Here is a 21,235-nt window from a genome sequence, read left to right on the forward strand (position 1 = left end):
ACCGAGCGCTTAGAAAAAAACAACCAATAGGCCTAATGCAAAGCTATAAAGAAATGCTAAAATGACGAAGCTGACAAAAATTTAAAACGGCACTGACTTATATAGCAAAGATAATCAGGAACATGAAGGGGAAAAATTCAGTCAAAATAGTTTTTGGTGTGTTTGTTTTTGGTTTTTTTATAGATTTTTCAAAAAAATTCAAGAATTTGGTTGGAATGCTGTTGAAAAACAATATATAGGTAAAACATCTATAAAAGAACAAGGACCAATTTCAAGCCTTTTTGGTTCTTTGGGCTGTGCAATAATTATGAGCCCGGGGGTATCCTCATGGCCTGCCAAAAATCGTTTGACGCCCCTCCCACGCGCCAAAAATCGCTTCCCCCACTCTCGGCCTGCCAAAAAATCTTTGCCACCCGGCCTTTGCACATGCCAATTTTTTGGGATTCCAATTTACAAACTTTAAATGGTCCAGATATAGGCCTATATGCAAATATGCATACTATCATTTTTTCCGTAATGTTTCCCAAGACTTTTTCATTATTTAAAGGCCGCCCCATGAATGTGCCACCCCACCCCCCTCTCGGCTTGCTTTAAATAATATCAAAAGTATTAGGTATAAATGTAGACTTCTCCGTAGTCCACTTGCCCATTTTGCATATTCTCACGTATAATAATAATATATTTTTTTATCAAAATTCGACTATGGAATAGAATAGGTATAATGTAGAAACTTGCGTTATGCCCCGGGCGTTATGCACAATAATACTTTCCCAATGCCATTTTTCCAATCAATATTTCGGTTCATTCATTGAAAGTCACCTGTCAAAAGTTTTGCGTAAACAAACCAGTCTCGTGATTATTTTGGTAACGCTAAAGACACCTGCTCTACCGAGTACCGCACAGTGCAACACTTACACCACCCACCATATGCGGAGCAAACATCGTGTGTATATGAGATTACCAATCAATTAGTGTCCAGGGACGCTGACCCTGCTGTCAGGGGCCGATTAACCAATGAAAACGCTGCAAATACAATAACAGGTGACCTTTTAATAACAAACATGGCGTCGTCTGCATTGAATGAATGAATGGCGATAGAGAACAAGTAAGTTTCCATAGTTTTAGACTTATTTTCGATACTTTAAAGTTGTGGATTCAATTACCTGGGTCTCATTATATCAGTGTTACTGACTGTAGATAATCCATTTGTCTAATTTCATGATTATCCTTCAATTCAAACTCAGGTTCGTGACTCGGATGGATGCATGATTGCATTGTACGTATGTCATGTATGTACTATCATGTATGACAAGATAAAATGCAATGGCAATGCAACACTGCAAGTAACAATATTATACATGTATCAGTATCATTTCAGTCAGAGAGAGGGTTATGAATGGTCTTACTCTGAGTATATAGGCCGGCATACCGGTAGCAAAACTAATACCATGACCATGTCACCAAAAATAGTAAATACTACATGATGAGAGGCTTTGGGGGGGGGGGTCCTCGGAGTGAGATTGCAATATTTGGCATGGCTAACTTGAGGGTTGGGGGATGGCACGATTTTTGGCACACATTTTAATGGGGTACAATAAATAAAACGCATGAAAAAGGCTTAGCAGTACAGAATTGGAAACATATGTTATGTGATGCGATCAACCAAAATGAGTCTGATGTCGATCAAAATCAAAATTTAGTTTTCAATCTTATTACATGAGCTATTCTCAGAGCTTTATTTTGCCGAAAACTCCATCATAATTAGACTTAAAGTTTCAGAGTTATGGCCCAGAACCAGAGATGTCAACAAGTCATTTTTTGCAAGTCAAGTCCAAGTCACAAGTCCTTTTGTCCAAGTCCCAAGTAAGTCAAGTCATTTTGAAAAAGTTGCAAGTCAAGTCACAAGTCCCAAAAATAGTGACTTGAGTCAGACTCGAGTCCAAGTCACACGACTCAAGTCTACATCTCTGCCCAGAACAATAAAATACAAAGGAAGTTGAATATACTAATACTAAAATGCAGTAAACCTTTGACGAGCGCGTATTGTAAGGATACATCGCGTATTTACTGCGTTGCACGCACTTGTCTCTGATTGGCTGCTAAGGCGATATGGTGTTGCTGAGTGGAAATTTATGAATGAACTGTGCGCCGTACACGTTGTTAGCGCCGAATTTGCAACATCACGGTAGTCGCCGCCCGTCAAAGGTTTGCTGCATTTGACTATATTATTGGTTATATCTCAAAGTCAATATTCTCTACATCTGAATTATTTTGCTTGATCACATATGCAAAATTTCCTGCTTGCTACACATTCATTTAATACATCTATACATAAATACTTTGGTGGGGGTTAAAAAGTTGGAACCTTGGACATCAAAATTTCTAAAAAAGGGTGGATTTTGTTTATGGTCTTAAATTTTGTTGATCCCCCTTCATTTCTAAGAAACCAAAAATATGGTAAAAATTACCATTTGGAGGTATTACTCAATGTTGGAGTTATAGTGTTACACCAAAATTGTAAAGCGTGCAAATTTTGTTGATTTGAAGCTTGACATTATTGAAAACCCATTGCGATACATTCATGCGTGTGGAGCGCGCAAAAAAAGGAACGTGCATGCCTTGTCGTACCAGGGTACATTTTGGAATGTGCATGCCTTGCCGTACACATTTTACCCAGGACTTTTACCTTCATATTATTTTGACCCCCCCTATTAAAGGGGCATTTCGTGATCCACAGCCTCATCCCCCACTTTTCCCAAAAAAAGTTGAGATTTTTACACCACTGGATACCTCTGGCTACATAATGTTTATGTACCAAATATTTCTTGCAGATTAATTCGGAATCAACTGTAATTTTGGAAATAAGCTTTTTTCGTGGATATCTACTGAAAAATGTCATAAAAAGAGGATGCTAGGATCACGAAATCCTCCTTTAAGGACTGATTTTTTACCCCCCCCCCTTTTTTAGGACCCAAAATTATTTTGAGCCCCCACATTTTTCAACCCCACACCAAAGTATTTATGAACACTCCCTAACATATCTATACCTGCAAATTGGGTTCCCAAAAATTTGGATTGTGCAAAAGGGGTCGGGTGAGGATTTGGTGGCCTGCCATGAGTGGGGTCAAACAAAATGGTTCATATTGGTTAAAAGAGGAGTAAATGTACCTGAAATATTTATTTTGGCCTACCTGAAACAGGAATTTTAATTTTAAATTTATGATAATTATTATTAGTACCCACAGTCAGGAGACACAATGTTGGCAATGACATCAACATCAAATCATCAAACCCAAAGATGGGACAGGCCTACCATGGATGAGACTGATCTGGCTCTTGATAAGTTAACTGAATTAGCTATCATTGCTACAGGACCTCAAAGCCCTTTGTTACAGCCTTCACACCAGGCACCAACAGAAACTGGGTAAGTTGGTTTTGGGCCTGATATTTGCCATTTTTCTTGAAGAGTGATTTACATGAATATTATCCAGCAAAGTATTTCTCTCCTCCTCCCCCTCTCTCTTATTCACTCTACTACCCTCTCTGGCTCTCTCTTCCCCCACCCTACCTCTTCCGCTCTTTCAGTCCTTCCTTCCACTCTTCCTCATTGTCTCTTGCCTATTTCTAGCTTAAACTCTCTCCTTTCCTACTCCTCTTTTCCAATCCAGTCTTTAATTTCGCCCCTCTTCCCTCCATTCAGTGGGTTTCCACAGAAACATCCAGGGGTAAAATGGGATGGCAAAGAATGAAAAGTGTAAAAAATAACTAAAAATGGGAAGAAAATGTGGCAAATGATGAAAATTTGAATGATCAGGAGTCAGGTCAGGACAAAAAATTGACAAATGATGAGAAAAAAAATTGGCTTCCCCCCCCACTAAATGGCTGGCTATGCCGCTGCCTCCCTTTCCTTCTCACCTGTCCTCCACTTTCTTTCTCCCCTCATCGCTTTCCTTATCTCCACTTTTCCTTTCTCTCACAATCTTTCTCTGTCTACATCTTTTTCTCACTTGCCATCCACTCTTCCCCATCTTTTCCACCCCTCCCCACTATCACCTTTTATCTTTCATCTCAGTCTTATTTTTTCTTTGCCTCTACTACCAGGCTCTACCATTCTCTTCATCTGTATGGCTCTCCCCCTGTCTACCCCCTCTTTATCTCTTGCCCCTCTCTTTCCAGACATCATGATATTCCAATAGAGTATCATGGAGTGTTCTGCATTTTACTTCCACTCGTATGCATTAAGAATATCAGCTAACATTAATGGCGATTTACATTTATTCCAAACTTAAAAATCAATACTGTTTTTTCCATTCTTTTACAGATTTACAGATGCTTGCTCTTTCAACAATTCTATACATTCATATGCCAAGCCACCACCTGTGCTTGCACCTGTGACACCAGACTCATCTCTTGTGCTTTTAAAAACAGAAATTCCGAATGAAGATAACAATAATTTCTTTGGCTCAAAATACCAGGCATCTATAGAAAACAATGATGAAATCAATGACAAAAACAAAACTCCTGGTTTGTGGACTGCATTGGATTCCAGTGCTGCCTTAGCACTCAGTGATATGGCAAGAAGCCATAGTTTACTTAGTGCAGAAAAGCATGGGTCATCAAGTGCCCCAACTTCGCCAGTCAAGAAACGACATAAGTCAACATCTACAAAACTGACAGGAGTATGTAAACGTCCTATGAATGCTTTCATGTTGTTTGCAAAACGATTCCGATTGGAGTATACACAGTTGCATCCTGGGAAGGACAACAGGTAAGGAAGAAATCCTGTTATGGGGTAGCAATGAGTTGTGCAATGATTATGAGCCCTGGGAGAGGGTAAAATGGGGAGCCAAGAATTTTTGACAAGCTGAAAAAGGGGGGAAAGCATTTTCAAGGATACATTCATGGGGTATCTTTTGAATAAAACTGTTCAAAAACTAAGGCTTAGGAAAGGAAACTATGTTAATGCTTAAATATGCAAATTTTCCTGCTTGCTGTGCTCGCAGTGTATATCTAGACTAAATTCAGGTTATTTTTTTGGCAGGCCGAGAGAGAGGGAGAAGTAATTTTTGGCAGGCCAAGAGGAGGAAGAATGCAATTTTTAGCATGCCATTTGGAAATTTTACACCCGGCTCATAATATTGCACAACCCCTTAGGATCAATATCGGTGAAAGCCTCTGAAAAAGGGTACTAGAGACAAACCGTATATTTCTGAAAAAGTCCTGGGAAGGGTAGGTCATATGGTTCCTTGTGATTTTTAGGTCCAGCATAGGTATCACTTTCACCATTTTATGTTCTGCAATAAGTGGTCAACTTTTTCACACACCTGACACATATGATGGGCACCACAGCAAAGCCCAAGAACCTCCCCTGATAGGAATCTTTGAGAAAAGAATTACAGAAGATTGTTTTTCGGCAAAATGCTGGCATGCATCTTTATTTTCTGCAAAAGGGTTTCCCAAAATGGGTTGCCATTCTTGAAAGTTGAAACCTGTAAATACTCCCATAAATACTAGACATGATATTGTAGCGTTTGAGAATCATTTGGTTCATCAAGAAGATTTCATAGTGTAAAAGGTTTGAAATATTTTTAGTGTCACTTTCTTTATACCACATTCATATTATTAATTGATCACATTTTTCTCTTTCTCAGAGCCATAAGTATAATCTTAGGCGATAAGTGGAAACAATTATGTAAAGATGAGAGGGAAGCTTACACGCAACAGGCCAAGGTGATGGCAGACGAATACAAAAAGACTAATCCTGACTGCTGGAAGAGGAAACGATCTCATTCTACAGTAAGTACACAATATGCTAATGGCATGCTCACAGTGGTGGAGGAGATGATTCAGGACAAAATAATGATCATACAGGGGCACATTTTTGGGCCCCATTTTCAAGACTTCTGAAAATCTGGCCAAAAAATGTCATTTTGTTACTATATAATAACACAGATAGAACAATTTGACAGAATTTTTGGGCCGATGGGTCCACTTTCGTTTTCTTGGTGGAATCTCCCTACCCAAACCAAATAACAGGTGCATGATATGAATTACCTAGATGATGACAGCTTCCTTTCTTCCATCCATCCAACTACAGAGTTTCTAGATATCATAATATACCTGTATGATTAATATAAAACTAATTTAAACTTTTGAGGTAGGAAAATCAGTTTCCTACAGTACTCAAGGTGATAAGTTGAATACGGTACTTTACTTTATAGATGATTTTAAAGTAAAAATCTCCAGAGTCCATCTTTCAGATTATATGCCTATAAAGCTAAAAAGCCTTTAGAAATCTGTCAGTTTGTCTCTTTTTCATAAAATTTTAATGAGAACTCCAGTAATTTTTTGACCTTGATTGTTTGGAACATAACATTCTTAGAAGAATATAATTATACAAGGACAACATTATTTACCAGGTATCTTTATGTCACTTTATTTACAGAGCACATGACACAGTCTTCAGTATCATAGATGTTATCAAAATAGGAGATGGGCATCTACAGAACCTGCCGGTGAAGTAGTTGATATCTAAATAGAACGGATCTGCCCGGTGATGTTGCGACAATGCACAGCCAACTTGTGTTTCTGTTGAGAATCTACAGTGACTTGAAGTGTGATAGTTACAAGTAGATCTAGGCAAAATTTAGTTCCTTCAGATTTGTGAAGTAGATTTGAGATGGAATTCATTAAGAATTGTAGTTCAAAGGTTTTTCCGAACATTAACCCGGGACATTAACATTTCAACTATTGGTTTTTTGTCTTCAAAACATACACATCCAAAAACAGTGTGATAAATTTTCAAACAGAATCTTGATACTAATGTCTTCAAAACATACACATCCAAAAACAGTGTGATAAATTTTCAAACAGAATCTTGATACTAATGTAATAATATTCAATATTTTGTGACAATAATAAGTCTCTTGTTAGTTGTTACAAGAGTAGTTAATGCTACAATTTAGGCACTGGCCAACTGAACTTAATTCTCCTCAATTCCTAAATTTGTTACAAATTTATTATTAGACCAAGAAAATCAGAACCAGTTGGGATATTATTATTATCTCAGGGCTCCATACTATATATTACTAGATTTCGCGGTTCTCGGGTTGGGCGGTTCTCGTGATAGGCCTATCTCTAATTACCCAACGCCCGTTACCCATAATACTTCTCCTGACCTTTCAAACTACTATACGATATCGTCTCTCAATGATCAACTCTGTTTTGTAGCTGTGACGCTTACTTGCTTGAACCTATAATCTGAAAACCCATCGTTCGCCTCTTCCAAACCCTGTTCTGCAACCACATCGGAGGACCCAAAAATACCCGAAATTTTAGTAGTGTCTGGATGTAGGCCGTCAATTCAATCGGGAGAAATGTGAACGCATAAGCGGGTATGTTAATCATGTCTTTAAAATAGGCCTATTGGTCCGATGAGATGCACCTGCTAGTCACTGTAATGCTTTCCGATGCTCGCACTTTCGCCCGTCGGTACTCCGCAGCACTACGCGATAGCGCATCACAAGCGCACGCGATACGCACCGCGAGCTCGCGTTATACGCACCACGAGCACGCGTTAGCGAGCCACTCGCACGCGATAGCGCGCGGACAGAGGACGGACACGCCATAATTAGTATTAAGATTTGTGAAATAAGCCCACTTGTATTGAGAATATTTGATAAACAACAGCAAAAACATGGTAATGTAATAAAAACTCAATTTATTTGCATATATTGTATACCAAAATGTAAATTATAATACAATTGATCCCTATATAATTATAAATGACAATTTTTTATACAAGTACTACTAGGGATAAATAACCTAAAACAAATACATTGTATATTGAAATTAATACAATTATTATACATGACCTGAGATAGTTGATGTACAGGTTTCATCAAAATGATTGGTACCCATGAGCATCAGTTTTCATGTTATTGAAAATTCTATTTCTATTCCAACTGCAAAATTTGATTATATATTCAGGCCCGTATGCAGGGGTGCAGCAGCAAGTGAACCTTTTTCTTTTGAAAAAAGTCCACTTGGGAAAGGTGCACACCACCAAATAAATCCTGCGTACACACTACACCTGACTCTAATAATCTAAAAACTGGGTGGATCTTTGGTAGCATTTTCATGAGCCAGTCAGTCTGATCCATAATCAACGGGTAGTACCAATCATTTTAATGCAACCTGCATGGTGATGAGTAGTTTTTATGTACATTTGTAAGGAAGTTTGGTATGATAAAGGCACTTCAATTTTGTCTATGCATTTTGCATATTTTTTCAAATGTTGTGCCATTATATTGTTCAATGCTTTTCTATTAAACAAGTAGCACATCACATACTTAAAACATGAGGTGCTATGCTTTGTGTGCTGGTTTGCATTATACATGCGAAAAGAAATAAATGAGTGAAATATTAAGATGACTACATACTGTGTACCTTAGTAGTGTGTGCAAGTACCTTAGACAGTTTTATTTACTGAAAACTTGTTATTCAGTATAAAGCAAAAGTGATGGGGGCATCCCTCCCTCTTTTTCCATGGGAACATTCTCCCTAAAAATTCTAGAAGAAACAAAACAAAGCAATTTATATCACCCTGTGCATATATTCCTTTTCAGCCAGAAACACCGTTTTGGGCTAAAATTACAAATTTCATGTACCCAATTTCACTTTCATTTGGGGCCATGTTTTGCAGCGGTGTGCAAAATTGCAGTAAAATATTAGACTCGCTTGACAGTCCTATACACCATGCTTATGTATAGGACTGGCTTAGGCCATTTTGGATGTCAATGGGAAATACACACTTTTAAAACGATTTACGCAGGTCAAAAAATTAAAAAAAAATTCCTTCATATTGTGCTTGCTAATTAAAGACTCGGTTGAAACAAAATTAAGGATCAAATGCATTTCAGTGGTCAAAAAGGCAAAATTATTGTCAAAGTTCTGCTGAATTCTGCACCCTTGCGAAGGGTTCAGAATCCGAATCGGGAATAAAAATATCAGATCTTCGCGATCAAAAACACAAAATCACAACTTTAAACATACTATTGGCAAAAGACATTATTGCCAAACAATATAGAATAGAACATTCGACATCAACTTCTCAACATATTGGAGAAATATGCTCACCAAACATTGGGAAAGTACGCAATCCAATTCCCATTCAAACTTATGGGAAACTGAAAGTGCATAATCCCGGCCAGTAAAATATGCTCCTCCTCTAAATTTTAAAAGATATCGAAAGCAAAGCCCCAAACAATCAATAATCAAGAACCAAAAAATAATTGCAAAGCACTAGTGCAGGGCCAAGCTATGAATGAAAACCTGTCAGTCTATATACTGGCCCTAAGGGTTAGATGAAGAGACTTTGCTGTATCAGCCAATTATATTATTTTCTTGTGTCTCTGAATGTACATGTAATGATGAGAAATGTACAAAAGTATACATTTTCAGAAAGGAATTGATGCAAGAAATCCAACTAGCAACAGATTCCTGCAAAAATTGACAGTTTGGGAGAAAATCTCAAAATTTCATTTTACTTCACCAACTTGAGAATGTATACAGAATATTCCAGGGTTGTGGCTATGGTGGGATGGTGCACCTTTGTTTCCAATGGACATTTTATTGTGAAATTTCATTGTACATGGAATACATTAAAAAAATTCCACATATCCCCCGCATGAAAAGTATTTAATTATCTTTGTAATCACTCAAAAAGTATTTTGTGTGAATTTTACATCCGAACTAGGTGCTATTAAATTTTTATGAGCCTTTTTATTTTACATGTAAAATCTATGGGGGTGACGATTAGAAATGGACGACAATATTGAAAAACCCTCATTTTGGGCCATTTTAGACACTAAAATGCCCATAAAAAAGAATAGCACTTAGTTCGGATGTAAAATTCACAATTTCACACACAATGCTACCCGAGTGAGTACAAACATAATTAAATACATTTCATTCGGGGCTATAGCAAAAACAAAAATGTCCTATACCTTAATGGTTATGGAACAAAGGTGGGTGGAGCCACAACTCACTTCTACCCACCACTAATGGGCAATTTTAACACTGGTGCCATCACCACTCTAAGAACATTGTATTTTACTGAATTTATCCTTCAAGTGTCCAGTCTTGGTAAAATCTTGTTAAAAAATATGAGTACATTATCGCCCGGCATTTATCACCAGCTACAACCCTGCACACTACATTGGTAAATTTTGTGGAAGAACCATAGACCCTGGAGATTTGCCCCATTTCAAATCAAAGGGGAAACTTTGATACTGCACACAAGCACAACTTAGTGAAATGTTTGTTAGCAGGCCTGGAAAAATGGGGAATTATATATCTCATTCCTTGGAAATTTGGTAATCTGGAGGGAAATTAAGCTTTTATTTTGTGGATAAAGAATATTTATCCTGATATGTTGGATGGAAATTTGTCTACGTGTACATTCCTGGGAAATGAACAATTTCCAGGCCTGTTTATTTGACCTCCCATCAAAAAATATGTGAAAGATTGACTGAATCATTGCTTTTGTAGAAAATGCTTGAAAATTTCTACTGGGTCCATTTTTTTAGTGCGCTTACAGTTGGTTGGTCTGACACTATAAGGCAACTTCAAGAAACGCGAGTTAGAAATACTGTTTCTGGGCACACGGTTAAGGTTGCTTGATTTGGTTGTACTGTAAAACTCGGACACACCCATTTTGATACTATTCTGCATAGAGTTGTTGGTACCTGTTTCTTTACACTTTTCTGGAGTTGATTTATTGCTAGTGTTTTTAACTGATACTTGTGATCTTTCATCACACGTCTGTTTTGAAGGTATCAATGTCAAATCTTCTACCGACTGATCTTCTTTCAACATGGATGGGACATTCTCAGACGGCTGTTGTGACAATAGATTTGGATACTTGTCCTTCGTATCAGCACTCTTGGGGTCTGTCATTTTCAAACACACAACTTCATCTTGATCACAAATACTTTCTTTGAAACTTTTCCTCCTCAATGCACTTGCTAGCAGCATGGTATAAACATCTAATCTGGGCTTCTTATTAGGCGGTTCCTTACATATATCTGCCTTCACATTGCACTCGGAATTCTTACACTGTTGCAAGACCGTTGAACCTACTGACTCCTTGCTTACATTTACAACTTTAGGTTGCAACATTTTTGGACTTAGTTCACAAAGGTCACTTGTACTATCACCTGAGCAACCTTCCTTGTTCTGGGATGGATTCATTGATTGCGTTAATGTGTCTTTGCCACTTTGGCTATCTTGGGAGAGGTTAGCTGTTTTACGATGTTGTTCACATTCTCTTCTCCTTTCGAACTCTTCTGTCAAGTCCTCCTCTATACTGTCGTTGAACACCACACCTTTTGGAAGATCCTTGACTGAATTCTTTCTTACAGTCGGAGCTTTACGCTGTTTTACTTTCATACTATTCTCAGCAGCATTCTTAGCAAGGTGAAAAGATGATATTGATGCAGAGTTCATGTATTTCAACACCGATTCTGGAATGGTTACAGAACTCTCACCAGGGTCTTTGCTTTTGGTGAGGTAGGGATCAAAAACGGTCATGTCCCCATTACCCATGTCAAACCCACCACCACCTGCAACGACTGGTGTGATGGACTTAGGTTTTACATGCGACACAAACTCAATCAGCTCCGAATAGGATGAATGATCTGAATAGGGGACGACATGGATATCGGGATTATTAGCATAGGGATCCATGTCTAAGCTTGTGTACAAGGCCGTTGGTAAGATCACAATCGTAGGTGCACTCTCCTGCCACTTTGACAGATTCTTCTTCCTAACAAGATGTTGCAGTACGGTCCGTATGCGACTTTGCGAGCTGTCCGTCGTGAACACATCAGGCAGTTGAAGAATTTTCATAGTCTTCAGTCGATCTGGATTGACTACGATTCTCATCTTCAATGCAAGGGCAATGTCGACTAACAGTTCTTCTTTGCCCAGCTTATGAATGCCGATCACGACTTCGTACGCCGGGTACTGCAATATGATATCAATGATCTTGGCTGTGCATTCAGATCGATTGGGCCATATGCAGTTAGGATTGTTATATGTATTGTCTAAATAAAGCTTATCCACTTGACCGCAGTTAGACAGAATCGTATCTGTAATCATAGAGGGCTGATATCTGAAATCCCCAGTGTAGAGGATTCGTCCAAAGTAGCCTTCGAATAGAAACATGACAGCACCGGGACAGTGGTTGGCGTCGATAAGAGATACTGTCATCGTTTCTTGTCCGGTTTCATCAAGAGGGATGATGTGGCTTTCCCCAACTTCTAGAGGTTTGACGAGTGATGCCGGCACATTGAGCTTGGCAGGGAGTAATCTGAAAATGAATCAAAACAGAATTGGTAATTTTTTTATTTAGCATGAGCTACTAACCTTAACACTATATCGTCTGCCTACAACGCTAATTTGCCGAAGTCATTTTTTGAATTTTGAGAGCAAAGTACAAAATATGTTTAAAACATGCATTTACAGATATTTATTCAGCAATCTTTGCACAAGAACACATGATAATGAGTCAAAGGTAAGGGAAGAATCAGAAATAATTAGGGTGATTATGTAACTGATGCATGCTTAATCCATATTTTATACTTTGTTCTCAAAATTACATAAAATGACTTCCAGGTAATTATCGTAGAGTAGTAGGTTGACAATATTGGATGGAGATGTTCTATTACCATTGGGCCATTCCAGTTGAAATCCATACACCCCCTATGGACATCATGGCCTTAATCACATAGGGAGTGTGAATTTCTAATGGGTGACTCCATTTGAAATCTATGTACACTCCTTGTGTGGGAGCTTACATGTAGGTCATGAATGTCTGCCATAGCAAGTGTATGGATTTCAACTAGAATAGCCCATTTTATGGGCACACACAAAACAATTTATTCCCTCTTCTTTTTAATTACGGTAAATAGAACAGCAAAACCAGGAAGTAAACTTGATCTGATAAACTAGAAAATAGACCATCTAAGGTGACCCTCTTATTTGCCTAATTTATTTACTCTAAAGAGTGGCAACTCCTTCGTAAGCCTCCCAGGAAGTGGCACCCCAGGGGTATCGGAGTTCTGCACTTGTTTCTGCCTTTCAAAATAAGACAATGCTCAGCAACAAAAATACAAAATTGATGAAGATTATCTTGCTTTAAAAATATTTTACCAAACAAATTTTCCACCAGACAACTGTGGAAGTGGAAATGTCATGCTGTTTTTGCAGAAATTTGGACATTACGTGCTCCTCTGAGGTAGACAGAAATCAGAATTTAGTATTTTACGGACAAAAATGTGTAAATCCATGTAGAAAACCAGAAATTAGCAACAATTCATAAAAAACTAGAAATGGTACAATGTTACAGTTCCAAAAAAGTTAATAAGTTGATTCTTACAAATTATTTACACAGAAAATTTACAAGAATCAACTTTGATTCAAACAAATCTTGCAAATAGAATTTTACCCGTAGATGATGCCTACCTTGCAGTGACTGGTGAACAGTAAATCGGTCGCCGCCATGATGCTGACAGTCCTTTGGTGTGGTCACCATGCATATGAGACAGGAAAAATATCTTCAGGTGAGATTTCTGACGAATCTGCCAGAAATCCACTGCAATGGGAGTGCCTGCTATGACGCATCCATTCATCTTGCGATCATGTCTGAAAAAAAAAAAATGAATATCAATACGACTTATATGTAAATCCTCCAGTATTATTATAAAAGTTGACAAAAAGACAGGTATGGCTCTTCTGTACATGGGACCGATGGCTTAACGTCCCCTCGAAGGACCAAATTTTCTCATGGTTCATTATTATACATGTACATACCCAACTCTCAAAATGCACCACAGAGAGAGAGCATATGTTGCCAATTAAGTTCACACCTTATTGTTTCAGTCAATATCCCAGCAAGTTGTCACCACCAGGAACCAAACCCGGCTATGCTCTACCACTATTATATTTATAGTGATGGTGCCATCTGCCAAAAATCTGCATATCACATGGTCACTGATATATAGGCTAAGTCAGGGGGGCACTAAACTTTGGAAGTGATGGTATATGCCTGTCAATTTCAAAAATACCTGATGATCCACTTTTTTAGGTGCATCTACCCATTACCCAATGATTCCTTCTTTCCCTAGAATTGTTGTATCATCATTCACAGCTGATGCAGAAACTTTCAAATTTAGCAAATTTGTATTGTAAATTTGGGAAATTTGGAATAAGAAATTAGAATTTTGCTCATTTTTTTCAAAATTTTCTACCCAGTGTCTCAGTGACCACTTTTTTGAAATTTCATACCCAATGATATCCTTTTTTCAAAATCTTATACCTAATCGACTCCCTTTCATTTTGTTTGTACCCAATGACCCCCTTTTTAAAACAATGTTTTGTACTGATAGGCTCCTTCTTCGCGATGCCTGTAGGCACATACCCCGATGATACCCGTCACTTCTAAAGTCGAGTGCCCATTGCCCACCAGGGTATTTAGTGCAGCAGAGTCAGGGTCTTAGCCAGAAATCAGAAACCACCCGTCCAAACAGATACCAAAATTTGACCCTCAAATATAAAACAACTTGTCTTTACCCATGGAAGGGTCACTGGGGTCAAATATGTCCTGATTTGGCCTTTACATGTCACTTTGAATTAGTCCCAAGTTCATATGCCCTTAAAATCATCTGTTTTAGAGCTATCACATCTGTTAAATCCATTAAATCCACCCGTCTAAAGTTAGATTAGCACGTCTTAAAGACGGGTGGACGCATGGCTGGCTAAGACCTTGAGCAGAGTTTTGAGTGCAATAATAGATACGGTATTGAAAACATTGATATGGTTGATATCTCAAAAAATAAGGCCAGTATCAAAAAAAATAATTTTTAAGTGTTTTTGAATTGGAGCCTCAAGATTAAGAAATTATAAATGGGAAAAAAATATGTATCGTTTCTCCGCAGGGGGTAATTGAAAAAGCGTTTTATCACATAGTAATTTCAGTTGGTACTTTCATGGTGCTTTGGCGTTAATCCCCGATCGGGGGTGAATGACCCCTCAATTTAAAAAATATTAATTTTTCACCCTCTATATTGGGAATATGTGCAAGCTCGGGGGTGAGCTCTGACCCTCTGCTTTTGGACCTTACTCCTACCCCAGACTACACTGCAAAATATTTTTCACCCCTGAGATTTAATTTTCACCCCATGGATGTATTTGGATTTTCTGCAAGCTCGGGAGTGAAAAACACGGGAAAACAACCCCCGACTTCCGGGCCTTAATGCTACCCCTGAAAGTGCTTGTTAAAGTTATTGTTTGTGGCAGGCTAGAGCCCAGTGGCCCAGTGGGAGTACTTGAGTGTTACGAAGAAAAAAAAATCCTGAAGTGCTTCATTTAGATGAACGCCGCGAAATTGTCCTTTCTCCGCGCAATTTCATTTTCTCCGCGAAATTCATGTTTTTCCCTCCAATTCACTATGAAACATAAAAAAAATTGGTCTTTTGTTTGTCTGTATTGAAATATCAGCCTTGTTTGTAGCATCACAGAAATATAACGATAGATTTATTAATAAACAAATCAATGTAACCATTTGCTAATTTGTCTAGTACCAGTGTTGCTTACTTTCGCGTATTGGGCGTACTTCTCCAATTCTCTGGGATGTACGTATAGCAGGGGTGAAAATAGTGATTCCGTGACCATATCACGGGAAATATAGTTTGAAAGTGTGTTTTTTTGTTCTTTGAAGCATGTAAAAAGTATGAAATGGTCCAATGGTGGGAAACTCCAGGCACAGATAGATTTTCAAAATACCTAAAATGGTCAAAAATTGCCACAAATTATTTAGATTATATTATAATCATAATTACCGGTAATGCTAAATATTTAAAATATTAACTATTCACTCGGTCGGACATCCGGGAACATTGTCCCCTTCGCACAAGCGCGCCCATAGCAACCAGCTCGATAAAGGGGAACTGCACATGCGCACACTGGTTTTACAAGGGTATTTCCCCTTTGTGACGTCAGTCCGACCAAGAGAAATATATACTCTACTGCATGATCACATGGTATATAATTTCATAATTTATAATTATTTTAACATATTTTTTTTCTTCCTGTATTTTATATGTATGTTTTATGTATAAAAGTTCCGCACAATCTCTGCGCAATTGGCTGGTTTTTTCCGCGCAATTAATTTGCAATTTTTTTTTGAGCAATTGCCAATTGGCTATATTAAAAAAAAAGGCTAATAATTTTCTCGTAAATTAAAAAAAATCGCTTGTCCCGCTGACCATCGCGTATACGTGCGCAACGTTAAGAGTGTGCATTGGACCATGTCCTAAATAATACGCGCTGGACGGCTAGCAGTACGTTTAATTTGTAAAAGGAAATCTGAATAACAGTATCTATATTATAATACGCTATTCTCTGTCTGTGGATCTGTCTGTGACTGCTAATGTGAGGCCGCCGTGGGTCATACGGGGCTCAAACTCGGTGGGTGGGTGCAGCTTGATATCAGAAAGAACAAGTTTATATTTTTTAAGGTCAAAGGTCAAGACCGGGGCCAAGTTCAATTGAAGTCTAATTTCAAACACTTTAAATGGCAAATCTAGCCATGCCATTGTGTTGACCTTGGACTATCAAACAAAAGTTTCCACAGTGACCTTTTCGTCAGACCTACGGTTAAGAGGTCATAGGTCAAGAAAGGTACAAATTTCAAATTGGCCCTACGGAGCTGAAACTTGGTGGGTGGGTGGACCTTGGACCAACAAATAAAAGTTTCCATGGTGACCTTTTCGTCAGACTTACGGTTAAGAGGTCATAGGTCAAAAAAGGTAAAAATTTCAAATTGCCCCTATGAAGCTCAAACTTGGTGGGTGGGTGGACCTTGGACGGACGAACAAAAGTTTCCACGGTGACCTTTTAAGTCATACATGCGGTTAAGAGGTCATAGGTCAAGAAAGGTAACAATTTCAAATTGCTCCCATTGAGCTCAAACTTGGTGGGTGGGTGGACCTTGGACTAACAAACAAAAGTTTCCACGGTGATCTTTTAAGTCAGACCCTACGGTTAAGAGGTCATAGGTCAAGAAATGTCAAAATTTCCAATTGTCCCTATGGAGCTCAAGCTTGGAAGGTGGGTGGACCTTGGACTAACAAACAAAAGTTTCCACGGTGACCTTTTCGTCAGACCTACGGTTAAGAGGTCATAGGTCAAGAAAGGTCAAAATTTCAAATTGCCCCTCTGGAACTCAAACTTGATGGTTGGGTGGACCTTGGACTAACAAACAAAAGTTTCCACGGTGATCTTTTCTTCAGACCTACGGTTAAGAGGTAAAAGGTCAAATTAAATTTCAAATTGCCTATGGAACTCATACTTGGTGGGTAGGTGGAAATTGGACTAACAAACAAAAGTTCCATTGTGACCTTTTTGTCAGACCTACGGTTGAGAGGTCATAGGTCAAAAAACAAAGATTTCAAATTGCTCATGGAGCTCAAACTTGGTCGGTGGGTGTAACTTTGGCCAAGGAAGCCCAGGTTTGCGTTTGTTAGGTCATCCATTGTTCGAGCATAGCCTCTATCGCAAATCTTTGATTTGCGTTAGAGACCCGACCATAGAGGTTATTGTGCGGACCCGGTACACAAAGATGCGCCGGCATATAAACATTGATAAAATGCTTCATTTTTCACAAACACACTTTCATAAGCGTGTCATATAAGCTTAATTAAGTTCAACCCTACCTTTTGACATCTTTGATACATACGATCCTAAAAAATAAGATGATATATGAAGCCTAATTCAGCGCTGCTTACAGTGCTGCTTATCGTAACTGTCACATCGTGGAAAATAATCTCAACCTATGAGATAATTGTACACACGTAAATTCTGGTGATTTATGACTGGACAGTCACTTAGTAGGTACGAGATTACCTCATTCAGATAACACCTGTTATTTTTGTCGATCGATTAACCAGTCCAGGGCATTTCGACCAAGGCAAACTCGACCACATGCAAATTCGGACCCTGTATAAAACCATGTTTTTTATGTGTAAGGGCGCACCATTAGATATCAAGGGGAGGCTTGGTAGATTGCTGAAAAAAATGTTCCACTGGCAAAAACAAATTTTGATGTCAAGGGTGAAAATGTCACAGTTAGTGCAGAAAAATTAACCTCATAGTCATTATATAGCTTTCAAGTAGCAATTTTTTTCGCGAATTTGCTCATTTTTCATCATTATGTAAGGCTAAATAAAAATTTCTGGTAACCCGACCGACCGTGTAAAACCCTTGCGACTCAAGTAATTTTATCCAATTTGTTCAAAATAAAAAATAATTGCTCACGACTGACCGGGTGTCTACAATGCTCCTCATCAGAAACTACATTATTGGCAAAAATATGGACGTACCATTAGAATTCTCGGGGGAGGGGGTAGTAAGTTTTTTAGAAAAAAAAACGAGCAAGAAAAAAAAAATCCCCACCAACACTAAAAAAACCAAAAAAAAAACTTCCCCCAACTAACTGTGTATAAATGCATGAAATAAAAAAAAAAAAAAAAAAAAAAAAATTCCCCACCAACACTAAAAAAAAACCAAAACTTCCCCACCTGTGTAATGCATGAAATTAAAAAAAAAACTTCCCGATACCAACTTCCTACCCCCGAGCATCTAATGGTGCGTCCCTTACCTCACCGTAGACAAAACAATGCGTCAACATGATCATGATGTAAATTGTACCATGACTGTAGTACCAAACCATCGCTTTATGTTAACCGCTCAACTCGCAAAAGCTCACCGCAAATATTGTAAATAAGCGGACTTTCCCAGGAAATATACCATGGCAAGGTGCCGAGATGTCTAGCCACATTCTCAATAGCGTGGGAAACTGGGAATTGATTTTGATCACTTACCAAAAATTTTCTAAAGCAAATGGGAAAAGGTAATTGGCTGGCTATTACTTTTAGCCCCGCCCACAACAGTGACCCACTGATTCAAAGTTTTTTTGTTTTAAAAAGTGACACTTATAAAGCCATTATAACGATCAGATCATGTACTTTGTGCAAACTTGTATAGTGTTGTAATCTCTAATGATTGAAGATCTGAAGAAAAGTGGTCAACACACAGTATACATTTTTAGCATGAGGTTTAAATAAAATTTAACTTTAAAATCCGGGTGACTTTCATGACTGCGCCTCTCTCAGTTCTTTCTCAATCCCTCTCTCACTCTATTTCTGTCTCTCTCTCTCCCTTCAAACCCGACCTTCAAAATCCCTCCCTCGAAGGCCTCGATCCAGTTCTCAGACTTTTTTCGAACCCGAACTCGAGTCCCAATTTCCGCCATCGTATACGCCTGTACCGATGGCTGGCTCTGGACCTGTACGGTACCCAGGCGCGCAGCCAGCATCCGAGGGGGGGGGGCACGGTCAGTATCGTCCCTATTTGCCTCCATCATGTCTGGCTCTCCTCTCTCTCCATCTCCCGTCAAATTTGGCTATGTCCCGTAAGTGACTTTACACCACGCGCTATTCAGGGTGCTGTAGGTGACTTAAGACGGTGTATCATAGCAGTAAAGACAAACAAGTTAATTGGCTGTGCTCCGTAAGTGATTTTAATACACCACGCCCTATGTAAGTGACTTTAGGCTGCACCCTGGTATACGGCACAACATAGCAATAAAGACAAACAAGTTAATTGGCTTTGCCTTTTGGCTGTGCTCTGTAAGTGACTTTACACCACGCCCTATGTGAGTGACTTTTTTAATAGATCGCACCCTGGTAGATGGTACATAGCAATAAAGACAAACAATGTAATTGGCTGTGCTCCGAAAGTGACTTTACACCACGCCCTATGTGAGTGACTTTTTTAATAGATCGCACCCTGGTAGATGGTACATAGCCATAAAGACAAACAATGTAATTGGCTGTGCTCCGTAAGTGACTTTACACCACGCCCTATGTGAGTGACTTTTTAATAGATCGCACCCTGGTAGATGGTACATAGCAATAAAGACAAACAATGTAATTGGCTGTGCTCCGTAAGTGACTGTACACCACGCCCTATGTGAGTGACTTTCACAGAACTAATTCTGTGGTGACTCCCGTGGTGACTAGACCGCACTCTAGTAACATCATAAATTGACAATTTAACAAAAAGGAATTTTTATTGATCTGTTTTAAAAGAGTTCAAAGTAGCGGGGAATTTTTGGCGACGGAGGGGGGGCGATTTTTGGTGTGCCGAGTGGGGGACAAGTGACTTTTCAGGCCGAGGGGGGGGGCTCAAGCGATTTTTGGCGGTCGTTCGGAAATTTTCCCCAGGGAGGGGGGGGCTCATAATCATTGCACAGCCACAGCACATTGCGTCTTCTAATTAACATGGCATCTACACATAAAAACCTAAGTGGGTTTATACAGGGACCGAATTAGTTTGTGGTCGAGTTGGCATGGGCCAGAGCTGACGAGTCCTACTATTCAGTATTCACGTGTTGTATCCATTGAACATGCGATCACCGGAAAAGAAGGGAGCGATTTTTATCACAAATTGTGCAGAAATATTCATGTGAGTACACTTAAAATGGGACATACTATCTGGGAATTATGCCACCAACACGTATAGTAACAGAATGGTAAGTGAAGTTAAGATAAAAGGGGGTTATTTCAGGGTATGTTTATCATGCTGTATTGTCATTATAATTTATGTGGTCTTCGTAATATGTTTACCCTCGAAATTAGATACGAAAGGACACTAGCCACGAATGCGAGGGCATCCGTGAGCAAATTCGTGGCTAGTGTTTCTCGAGCAAGTCATCCATGGTCAACGATTTTGAGATTTGCAAAAGCTAATAACTATGACAGCCGAGAACCGCGAAATACGGGTAACCGCCTAGTACTGTATAATAGTACTTTAGTAGTACAATATAGACATGCAAAGTTGTCGAATTTTGCACCCGAAGAAGTTGATCGAAGTATGAAATGCAAAATAAAAATTAATTTACAGCAGTGGGGAACCAAAAATTAATCTAGATGTTAACTACATTGCCAAATATAATCACTTTGGCTTTCAAAGTGTACATTTACCGTTTTTAAATTGCTGTTTTCAAGTAAATCTACTTTCAAATCGGGCGCTTCGGACTCGATTCGTATTTACGCTTGCAGGAACCTTGCCGTGTAGAAAACCGATCTGTCACGTTGCTGGTTACCAGTAA

At 38.8% G+C, this 21,235-nt stretch overlaps 2 protein-coding genes across 2 annotated transcripts; one reads left to right on the top strand and one right to left on the bottom strand.

The window, feature by feature from the left end:
* The first annotated feature begins 906 nt into the window (after positions 1-906).
* LOC140147660 (uncharacterized) lies at positions 907-6,820 on the top strand. The gene is made up of 5 exons (XM_072169431.1): positions 907-1,105; positions 3,246-3,424; positions 4,322-4,768; positions 5,652-5,796; positions 6,446-6,820. The coding sequence occupies exons 1-5, from the start codon at positions 1,085-1,087 to the stop codon at positions 6,452-6,454; spliced, it is 801 nt and encodes a 266-aa protein (XP_072025532.1). The 5' UTR covers positions 907-1,084; the 3' UTR covers positions 6,455-6,820.
* A 3,716-nt stretch (positions 6,821-10,536) lies between these two features.
* On the bottom strand, positions 10,537-21,190 carry LOC140147145 (uncharacterized). The gene is made up of 3 exons (XM_072168925.1): positions 21,108-21,190; positions 13,528-13,707; positions 10,537-12,373 (listed from the first exon to the last, which is right to left on the bottom strand). Exons 2-3 carry the CDS (start codon positions 13,692-13,694, stop codon positions 10,537-10,539), a joined length of 2,004 nt encoding a protein of 667 aa, XP_072025026.1. The 5' UTR covers positions 13,695-13,707; positions 21,108-21,190.
* Positions 21,191-21,235: the final 45 nt, after the last annotated feature.

Source organism: Amphiura filiformis, chromosome 3, assembly GCF_039555335.1.
Source record: "Amphiura filiformis chromosome 3, Afil_fr2py, whole genome shotgun sequence".
NCBI lineage: Eukaryota > Metazoa > Echinodermata > Ophiuroidea > Amphilepidida > Amphiuridae > Amphiura > Amphiura filiformis.

Coding starts and splice junctions, on each gene's coding strand:
- LOC140147660 (XM_072169431.1), top strand. CDS start 1,085: ATGAATGGCGATAGAGAACAA. Junction 1,106..3,245: donor TGAATGGCGATAGAGAACAA/GTAAGTTTCCAT, acceptor TAGTACCCACAG/TCAGGAGACACAATGTTGGC. Junction 4,769..5,651: donor CATCCTGGGAAGGACAACAG/GTAAGGAAGAAA, acceptor TCTCTTTCTCAG/AGCCATAAGTATAATCTTAG.
- LOC140147145 (XM_072168925.1), bottom strand. CDS start 13,694: ATGAATGGATGCGTCATAGCAGGCACTCCCATTGCAGTGGATTTCTGG. Junction 12,374..13,527: donor TGTTCACCAGTCACTGCAAG/GTAGGCATCATC, acceptor ATTCATTTTCAG/ATTACTCCCTGCCAAGCTCA.